Source organism: Saimiri boliviensis, chromosome 16 (genome assembly GCF_048565385.1).
Source record: "Saimiri boliviensis isolate mSaiBol1 chromosome 16, mSaiBol1.pri, whole genome shotgun sequence".
NCBI classification, from domain to species: Eukaryota; Metazoa; Chordata; class Mammalia; order Primates; family Cebidae; genus Saimiri; species Saimiri boliviensis.
This window is the reverse complement of record NC_133464.1, coordinates 60,721,266-60,737,232: the sequence shown is the minus strand read 5'-3', so window position 1 is coordinate 60,737,232 and position 15,967 is coordinate 60,721,266. Positions and strand designations below refer to the sequence as shown.

The 15,967-nt window shown below is 38.0% G+C and overlaps 1 protein-coding gene across 13 annotated transcripts in view; it reads left to right on the top strand.

Moving 5' to 3' along the window:
• FNDC3A (fibronectin type III domain containing 3A) overlaps positions 1–15,967 on the top strand; it is a 185,670-nt gene that overhangs the window by 111,639 nt on the left and 58,064 nt on the right. For all 13 annotated transcript variants that reach the window (XM_003942224.4, XM_010330079.3, XM_074387675.1 and 10 more), the window contains 3 exons: positions 2,575–2,812; positions 6,302–6,571; positions 15,155–15,213. In XM_003942224.4, the coding sequence (XP_003942273.2) occupies positions 2,575–2,812; positions 6,302–6,571; positions 15,155–15,213 (567 nt within the window). The remainder of the gene's footprint in view (positions 1–2,574; positions 2,813–6,301; positions 6,572–15,154; positions 15,214–15,967) is intronic.

The window sequence follows — 15,967 nt, the reverse complement described above, 5'->3', positions numbered from 1 at the left end:
TTCCTCCACTTCCTTAAAGTTTCTGTTTAAGCTTTACTTTGCTAGTAAGGCCTATTCTGATCACTGTATTTATTCTGTAACCTATCCCTTCTCGTAACATTTCTGACAGCCCTTACCGGCTCTGCTTTTTCCATAGTATTTATCACCTTGCAACATGCTAAATAATTTACTTGTATTTGTCTGTCCCTGTTAGTATGGGTTCCCCACAAATATTTAATGCATCATTCTAAGGTTTTTCTTCTCTTTAAATTATCAGTTTGTTTTGCTGAAAAATATTGTTTTAAATGAGTAGAGGAGGTAAAGTTAGAGCTAGAATTGGAAGGATAGGATTATTATAGATTAAAGGGAAGCAAAGTGAAGAAGAAAAATTGCATAAACCAAAGTACAGGGTATAGAAATATATAGTCACTGTGAAGACAGGTTTTTTTTTATTATACCAACCTGACTGCAGTTAGTGGTTCAGGATTTGTTGAAAATGAATGATATGACTCAGAAGATAGGTTGGAACCACGTTGAATGAATATGAAGTACAAGCCTATTGGAAATGGAGAGTTTTTTAAGATTTGTGAATTGGAGAGTGATAAAGGTGAAAGGGGTATTGTGACAGATACTGTGATTTGGCTCACTTAAAATCCATTTCAAAGTTCTTCTAAGGTTCCTTCCTATAGAGGAGAGGCTAAAAAAGGTATCAACAGCTCCCAGATTCCCTTCAGGTAGAGTTCTAGATATTATTTAGTTCCCATCAATCATATGTGTTTGCTTGAGACTTAAATTGAGAACTGATTAAATAGGGAGAAAGGGGTGTGAGGCATCCATTTTGCTGAAAACAAGACATTATGGTTCTAGACCCAGCATATTAAAAACAGGTAATTCGTTTGGTCTTCTAGCTCCCTGTTAGACGAGTCATGTCACACTCCAGTAGGTAAGGATAGTTTAATAATCTATTAAATGTTTGTAGTTTAGGCTTATCTATACCAAAATAAGTGTGTTTTCTAGTATACTTATACCTAGGAAGCACATATATATTTATAAAATAATTTACTATACTTAAGCATAAGAAAACTTTGCCTTCCTGAAAATCAGGATTTGCCTTTAAATTAGCACTTAACATTATGATCATTTTTTGTTTCCTTAAGAAGGTATTAGCCATTTGTTGTACCTTAATAGTTATCATTTAAATCTAAAAGAATAAGGGCTTATTTTAGTGGAGGGATTTCTAATTTTTGAGATAAAGTCCTTTAATTTTTTAGGGTTTCTTGTATGTCTTCGCATCTCTAGTAAGATTCAAAGGGAGTCTTATCATTAAAAAAAGAATTATCCCCACAGTGTAATTCCTGCTTTTTTCTTTTTTTTAGTTTGTGATTTCTTTTTTTGTTTTTTTGAGATGGAATCTCATTCTGTCGCCTGGGCTGGCGTGCAGTGGCTCAGTCTCAGCTCACTGCAACCTCCGTCTCCGTGGTTCAAGTGATTCTCCTGTCTCAGCCTCCTAAGTAGCTGGGATTACAGGCACTGGCCACCACACCTGGCTAATTCTTTATGTTTAGTAGAGATGGGGTTTCACCATGTTGGCCAGGCTGGTCTCGAACTCCTGACCTGAGGTGATCTGCCCACCTCCACTTCCCAAAGTGCTGGATTACAGGCATGAGCCACTGCATCTGGCCCAGTTTGTGATTTCTAAGCCTCAAAGCCACAGATATTTTCCTAACTGGGAGTAAATATAATAATATTTGATATTTGTGTCCCTTGAAATGATCAACTGTTAAAATTGTCCTGGTCATGGTCAGAAGAATTTTGCATCTGAATTTTAACATGTCGTTGATTGTCCGATTTGAGTCTGGATCCAGTTGTTTTGTTTTCCATTTGGTCTTTCCACAGTTTGTTTTCCCCCACTCCCAGACATAACATAGAAAAGGAAATTGATTCCTGACTCTCTTTAAACCAAAATTACTTCATCAGGAAATGTACATAATACATAGGATAAATACCTAGTACAGATCTTACTGTGTTACTATTTAGCTTGTCTGATGAGTGTTTTAAGATTTATGTTGAATTTTATAACAAAAACTAATTTTCATTTTGTTTAGTGCTGATTGATAATTAGCAGTATATCTAATAAGTTCTTTTCATGTTGATTCTCTAAAATTTTTAAATTTCTAATGGTATAAAAATTCTTACTCTAACATTATGATGATGATGATGATGATTACTATTATTATTATTTTGAGACAGAGTCTTATTCTGTCACCCAGGCTGGAATGCAATGGTGCTTTCTTGGCTCACTGCAACCTCCACCTCTTGGGTTCAGGCAGTTCTCTTGCCTTAGCCTCTCAAGTAACTGGGACTACAGGCATGGGCCACAACGCACAGCTAAGTTTTGCATTTTTAGTAGAGACAGGGTTTTGCCATGTGGCCAGGCTCGTCTCAAACTCCTGACCTCAAGTAATCCACCTGCCTCGGCCTCCCAAAGTGCTGGGATTATAGGTATGAGCCACCATGCGCAGCCTACTCTTAATATTTTTAAAAGAATGGCTTATATTCTATGGAAGAAATTTTAATTTATTGTTCATTTTGTAGGTTATTGAAGACAATGGTGTTCGAAGAGTTGTCGTGGTTCCTCAGGCACCAGAGTTTCACCCTGGTGGTCACACAGTTCTCCACCGTTCTCCACATCCTCCTCTGCCTGGTTTTATTCCTGTCCCAACCATGATGCCCCCTCCACCACGTCATATGTACTCACCAGTGACTGGAGCTGGAGACATGACAACACAGTATATGCCACAGTATCAGTCTTCACAAGTCTATGGAGATGTAGGTAAGATATCTAAAAATATTTCACTTTTATTGAATTGGATATTCTTTGCTTGGATATAATACATGTCATTATCATATCACATAAAAGAAACAGCAAATGGTAATGATATAACAGGCATTTTTCTGTTACCCAAGTACTATATTAGGTACTTCATCCTCATGATCACCCTTCAAGGCAGATAAGTAAACAGAAAATCAAAGAGGGGAAGTATATACTTATACTTATAACATGCAGCACTATTTAGTGGTGCTACATTCAAACAGGACGTCTTTTCCTCTGGCCTGCAATCAAGGCTATGAGAAAATTTTCAGCCAGGAATAACCATATCATTGTTAAATCCTATCAGCTGTGATGCCACTACACAAAGTTGTTAGGCTCTGTGAGGTATTAAAAAACAGGATAAGCCATAACTTCTGCCCCCAGGGAGTTAATAAATCTGAGGAAATAGTAGGCTACCATGCATAAACACAAAATAATGTCTTATTATTTCTCATAGTTTTAAACACCGCCTGTATACTGACAGCTCTCACATTTATGTCTCTCCTCTAAGCCTCAGACGTACTTCTGTCTTCTCGATAACTCCACATGGAAGTCTCATGCATTTCAGAACATTTCTAAATAGAAATGTCAATTGTGGACCCCCACAATTTGCTTTTTTTCCTGTCTCTTCATCTCAGTAGGTGGTCCATAAGCCACTCAGTTTGGTCAAATGAAAGCCAGAGGGTCAAATTTGATTTCTCCTTTTTTAACCCTTACATCAATTAGTATCAGTTTTATTTTCAGAAGTTTCTGATTTTTTTCTACTACTTCCCCACTGGTACTCAAATCCAATCAACCATCAGCTCTTGCCAGAACAACTGCAACAGTGGCCTTCCAGTTGGTTTTGTTTTCTTTCTTGTCCCCAATAATCAATTCCCAGCCACCCAGTAATCATTTTTAAATTTTATAAACTATTTCAGTGACTTCCCATTGTAATTAGAATAAAATCCTAAACCTTTCCACTAGACTAAGGTTTCCAAACATGCCACTATTGATGACTTAGGACAGATAAGTCTGTTGTAGAGGACAAAACTCTGCATTGTAGGATGTTTAATGGCATCCCTGGACTCTACCCACTAACTGCCAGTGTGTAGCACAGTCACAATATACAACTCCAGTACGACATTGTAAATATTCTGTTAAATCTATTGTTAGATTTAACAATATCTCCAGACATTTCCAAATGATCCCTAGGAGCCAGAATAAGCTCTGGTTACAGACTGCCCTTGCAGTGTTCTGCCCTGTGGCTCCTGACTTCTTGTTCCACTACTTCCCCTTAGTCCCCCTATTCCTTCAGCTTCTCAAAACCTCCAGGTTCTTTCTTGGCTTGGTCCCTCTGTACATGGTGTTCTCTCTGCCAGGAATGTTCTCTCTTTTCTGTAGATTTCCTTTTTCTGTTAGATTTCAGCTCTCAGAGAGATCTTCCTGATCTTACTTTGTCAGTGTCTAGCACTGAACCTTGTTTGTATCTTCCACAGAACTTAATTCAGTTTTTTTTTGTCATTGTTTATTTTATATGTCTGTCTTCCTTTTTTGACTATAAACTCCCTAAGAACTGAATCTGTTTTAATCACTATTGTTTCCCTGCACTTAGCAGTGCCTGTCACTTAAGCTCAGTAAATTTACAGAAGAAATAACTTCAATTACAAAATTGAAACTACACAGCATAGCCTGTAAGTAGTGGATATATTGTACATGTCATATATATTTGTCAAACTTATTTCTGTTGCCCAAGTAATACAAATTGGTTCAGTAGCTCTGGGTAGTGTTTGAGATTCTGCATTTCTAACAAGCTTCTAGGAGATGTTCATCATGTGCTCCAAGGAATGCACTTTTGCGTAACAAAAGTTTATACTGCCGATTAATCTCATCCTATTTTTGTTTACTGCTAATTATGACTTAGTTTTTAAAATACTAATTTTTCTTATAATCTCAGAAAATTATAAGAAAAAACTAGTATTACAATTCTACTATTTTGCATTGTTAAAACCCCTTATTATTCTGTAGGGATATATATTAGAATACGTAGATGTGATCTACATATATTTTCTTTGGAGAAATATCTATATGAATTCTTCACCCATTTTTAAAATTGAGTTATTTGTCTTTTTATTGTTGAATGGTAAGAGTGTATATATTCTGGATACAAGTTCTGGATGTAAGTTCTTTATCAGATACATGATTTTCTCTCTTGTTGTCTTTTCACCTTACTTGTATCCTTTGATACAGAAAAGTTTTTAATTCTGATGAAATCTAATTTTTTCTTTGATTGCTTGTGCTTTTGGTGTCTTGTCTAAGAAACTACTGCTTAATCCTAGGTCATACAGATGTGTTTTCTTCTAAGAGTTCTATAGTTTAAGCTCTTACTTTTGGGTCTTTGATTCATTTGAATTAATTTTTGTATATGGTGTGAGGTACAGGTCCACATTATTTTAATGTTACTGTACATATCCTTATAATACTCATTTCACCTCAGGTGATCCACCTACCTTGGCCTCCCAAAGTACTGGGATTTCAGGCATGAGTCACTGTACCCGGCCCATTCATATATTTTCTTAAAGCACTGCTTCAAACAGGTTCTCGATACAAATTCCTTTATCAGATATATGATTTCCTCCCATGTTGTTTTTCACTTTGCTTGTGGTCTTCTTTGATGCAGAAAAGTTTTAAATTCTGATGAAATCTAATATTTTCTTTGATTGCTCTTGTGCTTTTGGTGTCTTGTCTAAGAAACTTGCCTAATCCAGGGTCATACAGATGTGTTTTCTTCTAAGACTTCCATGGTTTAAGCTCTTAGATTTGGGTCTTTGATTCATTTGAATTAGTTTTTGTATATGGTGTGAGGTAGAGGTCCACATTCATTCTACTGTTATTGTGCATATCCTTATAATACTCATTTCAAAAATAGTGTACTAATTTTCTTAAACGATTGCTTAATTAAAACTTTACTGAGGCTTTTAAAAATATTTTTCTTCTCACAAATTTTAAATTTAAAAAGCTCTGGGGACAGTTGATTTAATATTTATTGAGCATATTGACTTAATTATGTTTTTATGTGACTTTTATTAGAATGAGTAGATTCTTCTAAATCACAACCTTGAGTTTATAGTATCTGAAGATACATTATATGTAGATTGTTATTGTTAGTCTAACTCATTTCTTTTGGCTAACTTTCTTTTCAATGGAGATTAATAACTATCCGAGAAAAGAAGGAAAGAAATAGGTCTGTAAATTTACTTGAGATATACATATATATATACACACACACATATATATAATTATAATAAATTACAAAGCTTGGTTCTGATAGTTTATGGAGACACAAAGGTTGCCTTGTTGTACAAAATTCTAAAGTTTTATATGATAGATATATTTTCTGTTCTTTTTTCATGGCATAAACTTATTTAGAGAAAGTGATGTTTTTAACATTTGGTTTTTATTTCCTCCTAGATGCTCACTCTACACATGGAAGATCCAACTTTAGAGATGAAAGATCTAGTAAAACATACGAACGTTTGCAAAAGAAATTGAAGGATCGCCAAGGAACACAGAAAGATAAAATGAGCAGTCCACCATCATCACCCCAGAAATGCCCTTCTCCTGTTAATGAACATAATGGACTTATAAAAGGACAAAATGCTAGTGGTATAAACACAGGATCAGCAAAAAGCAAGTCTGGGAAGGGGAAAGGTGGTGCACAAGTTGATATAGAAATCGAAGGTAACTGTTTGAAGTACGGAACTCTTCTCATTGATGCTATTTATCATGATTTAACCTACTAAAAGTATATTCTAACCTTTCAGTCATTTTGTCATGGTCCAAGTAAACTGTTATAGGCTACTGCTTTTGACAATTTGGAAAAACTCAATTTTTTAGTAATTTCATCTATATCATAAATTTTACTGATTGAAATTTCTATTTGGTAGGAACTCAGATAACATTAATCCAGATTCCTTTTTTCTGATTCTGGAAACTATAGGCATGCACCACCACCCCTGGCTAATTTTTTAAGTTTTACTAGAGACAGGGGCTGGCTGTTTTGCCCATACTGGTATTGAACTCCTGGGCTCAAGCTGTCCTCCCATCTTGGCCTCTCAGAGTGCTGAGATTACAGGCCTGAGGCACCGTCCCCAGCCTAGCAAAACTTTTTATTTCTCCCGCATTCTTTTTTAGTAAACTTTTGATTATTTAGTTATATCATTCACCAGTCTCTCTATGTACTCTATAATTAGGATAAAGTATTTTCCATTTCTTTCTTCAAAAGTTCTATTCACCTAAACTCTCCTTATTACTATTGGATCCTTCCCCTAACCTCTGACTTCCACTATATGAACTTTGTTTTATTGTTTGTCGTTTGTTTATTTTTGAGACCAAGTCTTGCTATGTCGCCCAGGCTGGAGTGCGGTGGTACTATCTCAACTCACTGCAACCTCCACCTTCTGTGTTCAAACCATTCTGGTGCCTCAGCCTCCTGAGTAGCTGAGACTACGGACGTGCACTACCACAACCAACTAATTTTTGTATTTTTAGTAGAGATGGGGTTTCACCGCGTTGGCCAGGCTGGTCTCCAACTCCTAGGCTCAAGTGATCCATCCATCTCAACCTTCCACTATGCTGAAATTGCAGGCATGAGCCTACTTTATGAACTTTGAGTACTACTATGAGTATATATTTGAATCAATCTCTGTAAGGTACAATATAGCTGGTTTAACAGCCTGTCTTTCATATGCCTACATTGTGGAGTTAGTAGCCAGTACTTTTGATTTTAATGTTAAGCTTCTAACTACTGCTTACTTTGACTAATGTATGTTCTTTTAGGTTTCCTTAGTATTGACTATTATCTGTTTGACATGGATATGCATATGTAGAAATACAAAGATATGCATGGTAGACCATGTCAGGTTCTAAAGGTTTCATCAGAAATGACTATGAAGCACACTAATATGTTTTACAGACATCAATAACCACAACTCTATTAGTCCTTGAATATGCTTATCTAAATTGATTTTTATTATTAAATAGTGTAGGCAATTAATATATGAGTAAGAACTAAAATGCTTCCAACTTTGAGGGAAATATGAAAATGTAAGCCATGTGAACTCTTTCTACCTTCCGTTTCTTTAAAATTTGTATTCCCCACCAACAAATTTCAAATAATGCCTTAACTGTTCATGACTTGTATATTAACAACATTTACATAAATATTCTCCCATATATTTGAGACCTCCTGATCATCCCTTTTAGCACTGATGTTTCAGAAGAATTAAAGTTAAGTTTTTTGCCTGTCAGTGTGGCTATAAGTTACAGTCAAGCCAATCATATTTCTATTTTGGGAAACCATAACTAAGGCATGTCATGAAAAAATACTCAGGTGGGGGGAAGATCCAAGATGGCAGTTAAGGAACGGCTCAGGATTGCAGCTCCCAGTGAAAGCGCAGAGGGTGAGTGGACGCTGCATTTCCAGACGGATTTTTATTGCCCACAGACCCAGAGATTCCCAGACGGAGGAGCCCCATAGGTCGCCAGAGCAGCTGTTTCGGCCAGCGCAGCTGCTTTGCTGGCGCCCCGGTGCGGCAGTTCTCCGTACAAAATACATTGATTCTGGTGCCCTTTTAGCTGGCAATTGGAGCCGCGGGAAGTGGCCCATTCATCTGATTAGAAAGGGGACTGAACAGGGAGCCAGGCCAGGAGATTCCTGGGCAAAAGAAAATGCCACGAATCTCAGCGCCACTGTTTAAGCGGGCACAGTGAGTCTCCGCACGGGAAATCACACAGATCCCGGTGCCTTTTCAACAGGCGACTGAAACACCTGGGAGAGAGTAGAACCTTCAACTAAAAAAAAGAAAAAGACTCAGAGGCAGGAAGCCCGGTGATCAGGCTCGACTGATCCCACCTCCACAAAAGAACAGCAGTCAGAAACTCTGGGTTGAGAGTTTCACAGCAAGCACAGCTGAACCTGGGATGGTCCAGCTCTGTGGGGGAGGGGCGTCCTCCATTACCGAGGCACTCCACCTCTACGGAGGTAGTCCGCCATTGCTGAGGCAGCCTGCCATTGCCAGGACAATCCGCCATTGCCAAGGCAACCTGCCATTACAGAGAGAGTCCACCAATACAGAGGTGGGCCACCATTGCCGAGGCTGTTCTAACTACACCCATATAAACAGGACTGCAGGGAAGTTCACACACCAGCTGGGCAGAGCCCACAGCAGCTCAGCAAAGCCCTTGCAGGCAGACAGTGACTAGGCTTCCTCCTTGCTGGGCAGGGCAGCTCCGAAAAAAAAGGTAGCAGCACAACAGAAACTCATAAATAAAGCCCTAACTCCCTGGGACACAGCACCTGGGAACAAAAAGTGGTTTATGAGTTCTGCTGCAGCAGACCTAAATATACCTGCCAAGCAGCTCTGAATGAACAATGGAGCGCACAGCTCAGCACTTGAGATCCTATAAAGGACAGACTGTCTCTTCAAGCAGCTCCCTGACCCCCGTATATCCAAAGAGTCACTTCATAAAGGAGAAAACAGACTGACATTTGGTGTGTATCCTTCTGTGACAAAGGTAGCAGAAGAAACTGGTAGTAACCCTTACTGTTCTGCAGCTGCTGCAGGTGATCCCCCGGCAAGCAGGGCCTGGAGTGGACTTCAGCAGTCCTAAAGCAGAGGGGCCAGACTATTAGAAGGAAAGCTAAGAAACAGAAATAACTTCATCATCCACAAACAGAATGTCCACTCAGAGACCCAATCTGAAAGTCAGCAACCACAAAGATGACAGGTGGATAAATCCACAAAGATGGAAAGAAACCAGCACAAAAAGGATGAAAACACCCGAAACCAGAACACCTCTTCTCCTACAAGGGATCACAACTCCTCACCAGCAAGGGAACAAGGCTGGATGGAGAATGAGTGTGATGAAATGACAGAATCAGGCTTCAGAAGGGGGATAATAAGAAACTTCTGTGAGCTAAAAGAACATGTTCTAACACAATGCAAAGCAAATAAGAACCTCGAGAAAATATTTGACAAAATGCTAATGAGAATGGACGGCTTAGAAAGGAATATAAGTGAATTGATGGAGCTGAAAAACACAACACGAGAACTTCACAAAGCATGCACAGGTTTCAACAGCTGAATTGACGAAGCAGAAGAAAGGATATCAGAGGTCAAAAATCAACTCAATGAAATAAAACGAGAAGGCAGGATTAGAGAAAAAAGGGTAAAAAGGAATGAAGAAAGTCTCCAAGAAATGTGGGACTATGTGAAAAGACCTAATCTACATTTGATAGGTGTACCTGAATGTGACGAAGAGAATGAATCCAAGCTGGAAAATACTCTTCAGGATATTATCCAGGAAAACTTCCCCAACCTGGCAAGGCAGGCCAATATTCAAGTCCAGGAAATACAGAGAACACCACAAAGATATTCCTCAAGAAGAGCAACCCCAAGGCACATAATCGTAAGATTCACCAAGGTTGAAATGAAGGAGAAAATGCTAAGGGCAGCCAGAGAGAAAGGTCGGGTTACCAACAAAGGGAAGCCCATCAGACTCACAGCAGATCTCTCAGCAGAAACCCTGCAAGCCAGAAGAGAGTGGGGGCCAATATTCAACAACCTTAAAGAAAAGAACTTTCAATGCAGAATTTCATATCCAGCCAAAATAAGCTTCATAAATGAAGGAAAAATAAAATCCTTTGTGAACAGGCAGGTACTCAGATTTCATCACCACCAGGCCTGCTTTACAAGAGCTCCTGAAAGAAGTACTGCATATAGAAAGGAACAACCAGTACCAGCCACTCCAAAAACATTCCAAATGGTAAAGAGCATCAACACAATGAAAAATCTATGTCAACTAACGGGCAAAACAGTCAGCTAGAATCAAAATGGCAGTGTCAAATTCACACATAATAATATTAGCCCTAAATGTAAATGGACTAAATGCCCCAATCAAAAGACACAGACTGGCAAATTGGATAAAAAGCCAAAACCCATCAGTGTGCTGTATCTAGGAAACCCATCTCACATGCAAGGATACACAAAGGCTCAAAATAAAAGGATGGAGGAAGATTTACCAAGCAAATGGAGAGCATAAAAAAGCAGGAGTTGCAATTCTCGTCTCTGATAAAATAGACTTTAAAGCAACAAAGATCAAAAGAGACAAAGAAGGACATTACGTAATGGTAAAAGGATCAATGCAACAAGAAGTGCTAACGATCCTAAATATATATGCACCCAATACAGGAGCACCCAGATACGTAAGGCAAGTTCTTATGATTTACAAAGAGACTTAGACTCCCACACAATAATAGTGGGAGACTTTTAACACCCCATTGTCAATATTAGATCAACCAGACAGAAAATTAACAAGGACATCCAGGACTTGAACTCTGACCTGGAACAAGCAAACCTAATAAACATTTACAGAACTCTCCACCCGAGATCCACAGAATATACATTCTTCTGAGCACCACATCACACCTACTCTGAAACTGCCACGTAATTGGAAGTAAATCACTCCTCAGCAAATGCAAAAGAACGGAAATCTTAACAGTCTCTCAGACCACAGTGCAATCAAGTTAGAACTCAGAATTCAAAAACTAACTCAGAACCGCACAGCTTCATGGAAACTGAACAACTTGCTCTTGAATGTAGACTGGATAAACAATGAAATGAAGGCAGAAATAAAGATGTTCTTCGAAACCAACAAGAATGAAGACACAACATACCAGAATCTTTTGGACACATTTAAAGCAGTCTCTAGAAGAAAATATATAGCAATAAGTGCCCACATGAAAAGCAAGACAAGATCTAAAATTGACATCCTAGCATCAAAATTGAAAGAGCTAGAGGAGCAAGATCAAGAAAACTCAAAAGCTAGCAGAAGACAAGAAATAACAAAGATCAGAGCAGAACCGAAGGAGATAGAGACACAAAAAACCCTTCAAAAAATCAATAAATCCAGGAGCTGGTTTTTCAAAAAGATCAACAAAATAGACAGACCACTAGCCAGATTAATAAACAAGAAAAGAGAATAACCAGATAGATGCAATAAAAAACGATAAAGGGGATATCACCACAGATTCCACAGAAATTCAAACCATCATCAGACATTATTACAAACAACTCTGTGCACATAAACCAGTAAACCTGGAAGAAATGGATAAATTCCTGGACACTTGCATCCTCCCAAGCCTAAACCAGGAAGAAGTCAAAACCCTGAATAGACGAATAACAAGGTCTGAAGTTGAGGCAGCAATTAAGAGCCTACCACTCAAAAAAAAGCCCAGACGGTTCACAGCCGAATTCTACCAGACATACAAAGAGGAGCTGGTACCATTCCTTCTGAAACTGTTCCAAATAATCCAAAAAGAGGTAATCCTTCCCAAATCATTTTATGAGACCAACATCATCCTGATACCAAAACCCGGCAGAGACTCAACAAGAAAAGAAAACTTCAGGCCAATATCTGTGATGACCATAGTTGCAAAAATCTTCAATAAAATACTGGCAAGCTGATTGCAACAGCACATCAAAAAGCCTATCCACCATCATCAAGTAGGCTTCATCCCAGGGATGCAAGATGCAAGGCTGGTTCAACATATGCAAGTCTATAAACGTAATTCACCACATAAACAGAACCAAAGACAAAATCCACATAATTATCTCAATTGATGCAGAAAAGGCCTTTGACAAAATTCAGCAGCCCTTTATGCTAAAAACCCTCAGTAAACTAGGTATTGTCGGAATATATCTCAAAATAATAAACGCTATTTACGACAAACCAACAGCCAATGTCATACTGAATGGGCAAAAACTGGAAGCATTCCCTTTGAAATCTGGCACTAGACAAGGATGCCCTCTCTCACTCCTATTCAATATAGTACTGGAAGATCTAGCCAGAGCAATCAGGCAAGAAAAAGAAATAAAGGGTATTCAAATAGGAAAGGAGGAAGTCAAATTGTCTCTATTTGCAGATGACATGATTGTATATCTAGAAGACCCCATCGTCTCAGCCCAAAATCTCCTGAAACTGATAAGCACCTTCAGCAAAGTCTCAGGATACAAAATCATTGTGCAAAAATCACAAGCATTTCTATACACCAATAACAGACTTAAAAAGATCCAAATCAAGAATGAACTGCCATTCACAATTGATACAAAGAGAATACAATACCTAGGAATACGACTAACAAGGAACATAAAGGACCTCTTCAAGGAAAACTACAAACCACTGCTTAATGAAATAAGAGAGGACACAAACAGATGGAGAAACATTCCATGTTCATGGTTAGGAAGAATCAATATCATGAAAATGGCCATACTGCCCAAAGTAATTTACAGATTCAGCGCTATCCCCATCAAGCTACCAATGACCTTCTTCACAGAACTGGAAAAAACCACCTTAAACTTCATTTGGAACCAAAAGAGAGCCTGCATAGCCAAGTCAATTCTAAGCAAAAAGAACATAGTGGGAGGCATCACACTACCGGACTTCAAACTTTACTACAATTCTACAGTAATCAAAACAGCATGGTACTGGTACCAAAACAGAGATGTAGACCAATAGAACAGAACAGAGGCCTTGGAGGCAACACAACATATCTACAACCATCCGATCTTTGACAAACCTGACAAAAACAAGCAACGGGGAAAGGATTCCCTGTTTAATAAATGCTGTTGGGAAAACTGGCTAGCCATGTGCAGAAAGCAGAAACCGGACCCCTTCCTGACACCTTACACTAAAATTAACTCCAGATGTATTAAAGACTTAAACATAAGACCTAACACCATAAAAACCCTAGAAGAAAATCTAGGCAAAACCATTCAGGACAAGGCAAGGACTTCATGACCAAAACACCGAAAGCATTGGCAACAGAAGCCAAAATAGAAAAATGGGACCTCATCAAACTCCACAGCTTCTGCACGGCAAAAGAAACAGTCATTAGAGTTAATCAGCAACCAACAGAATGGGAAAAAATTTTTGCAATTTACCCATCTGACAAAGGGCTGATATCCAGAATTTACAAAGAGCTACAACAGATTTACAAGAAAAAAACAAACAAGCCCATTCGAAAGTGGGCAAAGGATATGAGCAGACACTTTACAAAAGAAGACATATATTAGGCCAACAAACATACGAAAAAATGCTCATCATCACTGGTCATTAGAGAAATGCAAGTCAAAACTACATTGAGATACCATCTCACGCCAGTTAGAATGGCAATCATTAAAAAATCTGGAGACAACAGATACTGGAGAGGATGTGGAGAAATAGGAACACTTTTACACTGTTGGTGGGAGTGTAAATTAGTTCAACCATTGTGGAAGGCAGTGTGGCGATTCCTCAAGGATGTAGAAATAGAAATTCCATTTTACCCAGCAATTCCATTACTGGGTATATATCCTAAGGATGTTTATAAATCGTTCTACTATAAGGATACATGCACACGAATGTTCATTGCCTCACTGTTTACAATAGCAAAGACCTGGAACCAACCCAAATGCCCATCGATGATAGACTGGACAGGGAAAATGTGGCACATATACACCATGGAATATTATGCAGCCATCAAAAACGATGAGTTTGTGTGCTTTATAGGGACATGGATGAACCTGGAAACCATCATTCTCAACAAACTGACACAATAGCAGAAAATCAAACACTGCATGTTCTCACTCATAGGTGGATGTTGAACAATGAGAACACATGGACACAGGGACGGGAGCACTACACACTAGGGTCTGTTGGGGGGAAATAGGGGAGGGACAGCGGCGGGTGGGGAGTTGGAGAGAGAGAGCATGGGGAGAAACGCCAGATATAGGTGAAGGGGAGGAAGGCAGCAAATCACACTGCCATGTGTGTACCTATGCAACAGTCTTGCATGTTCTTCACATGTACCCCAAAACCTAAAATGCAATAAAAAAAATAAATTAAAAAAAATATAATAGTTAACTTTAAGAGGTGTGAGATTGACAAATGAGAACTTTCCAGAGAGGATATTTTTACAACCATTAGTAAAAATATACTTTCTATAAGAAAAATTTGGTTCAGATAGATATAGCTATGTCTAAATATATATAGATATAGCTATATATAGTGGTATTATAATTAGTAGTCACAGTTAAGATAGAAATAAAAATTGAAGCAGATGAATGCTGAAGGGCCACAAACTGCTGAGTATGAACAAAGGAATAAAAGCTTGAAAATAAAAGTCTCAAATACCAACCTAGTTTCAGAAGACATATTTAGGGAGAAGAACGTATTGTATCTAAGTTCTGTGTTTTAATATTTAGATTTTTAATTTTTTTTTAGAAAAAGATGAAGAAACTAAAGCATTTGAAGCACTTCTTTCCAATATTGTCAAACCAGTGGTAAGTATGTTACATATTTTCTTGACATTTATATTTTGTATATTCATATGGGATGTTCATTCACCAAAGTGTAGTTTTTTTCTTTTAACTTTTTATGAAAATAGAATCATACTGTTTTCTGTGGCAAGCTTTTTTTTACTCACTATGGTATGCCTTAACAGTCTTTCTGTGTCATTACATGATTCTTTTAAGAGCTACATAGTTTTGTTATTTATTCAGCTGATATTTATTGAGCCCTTACTATATGCCAATAAATAAAAAAAAATGCCCAAACAGAATTCTGTGTGATAGTAAAGATTGCTGTTATAGAAATAGGAATGATATGACGAGACTACTAGGAGAGGTTGTTAGGTTAAATAGAGCAATGAGGTAAGCTTTCTCTGAGGAGTGAGAAAAAGTACAAAAGTAGAAGGAATGGGAGAGGGAGAACAGGCGTAAGTAAGCATGGGGAGTTGGACAGGTAGAAAGAACCATTATCACTGGAGTATAGCAAAGGAAATAAAAGGCCATAGGGCTTTTTCAGCCAGAATAAAGGAATTTAAGATTGGTAGGAATATTCTTTGGTTCATAAAACAAACAACTCCCTCCCCAACTTTCAGAAGCATCCATGGTAAAATGTTTTATGCTAAGTAACCCCCAAAATATTTTGTTTAAGAAAACAAATTAGGAAAGTTTTTATTCTTAATACCATCTCCGCAAAGGCTTTCAGGAAGTTTGAGTAAGCCAGTCCCTCTTCTAATAGGCCACTATGGTC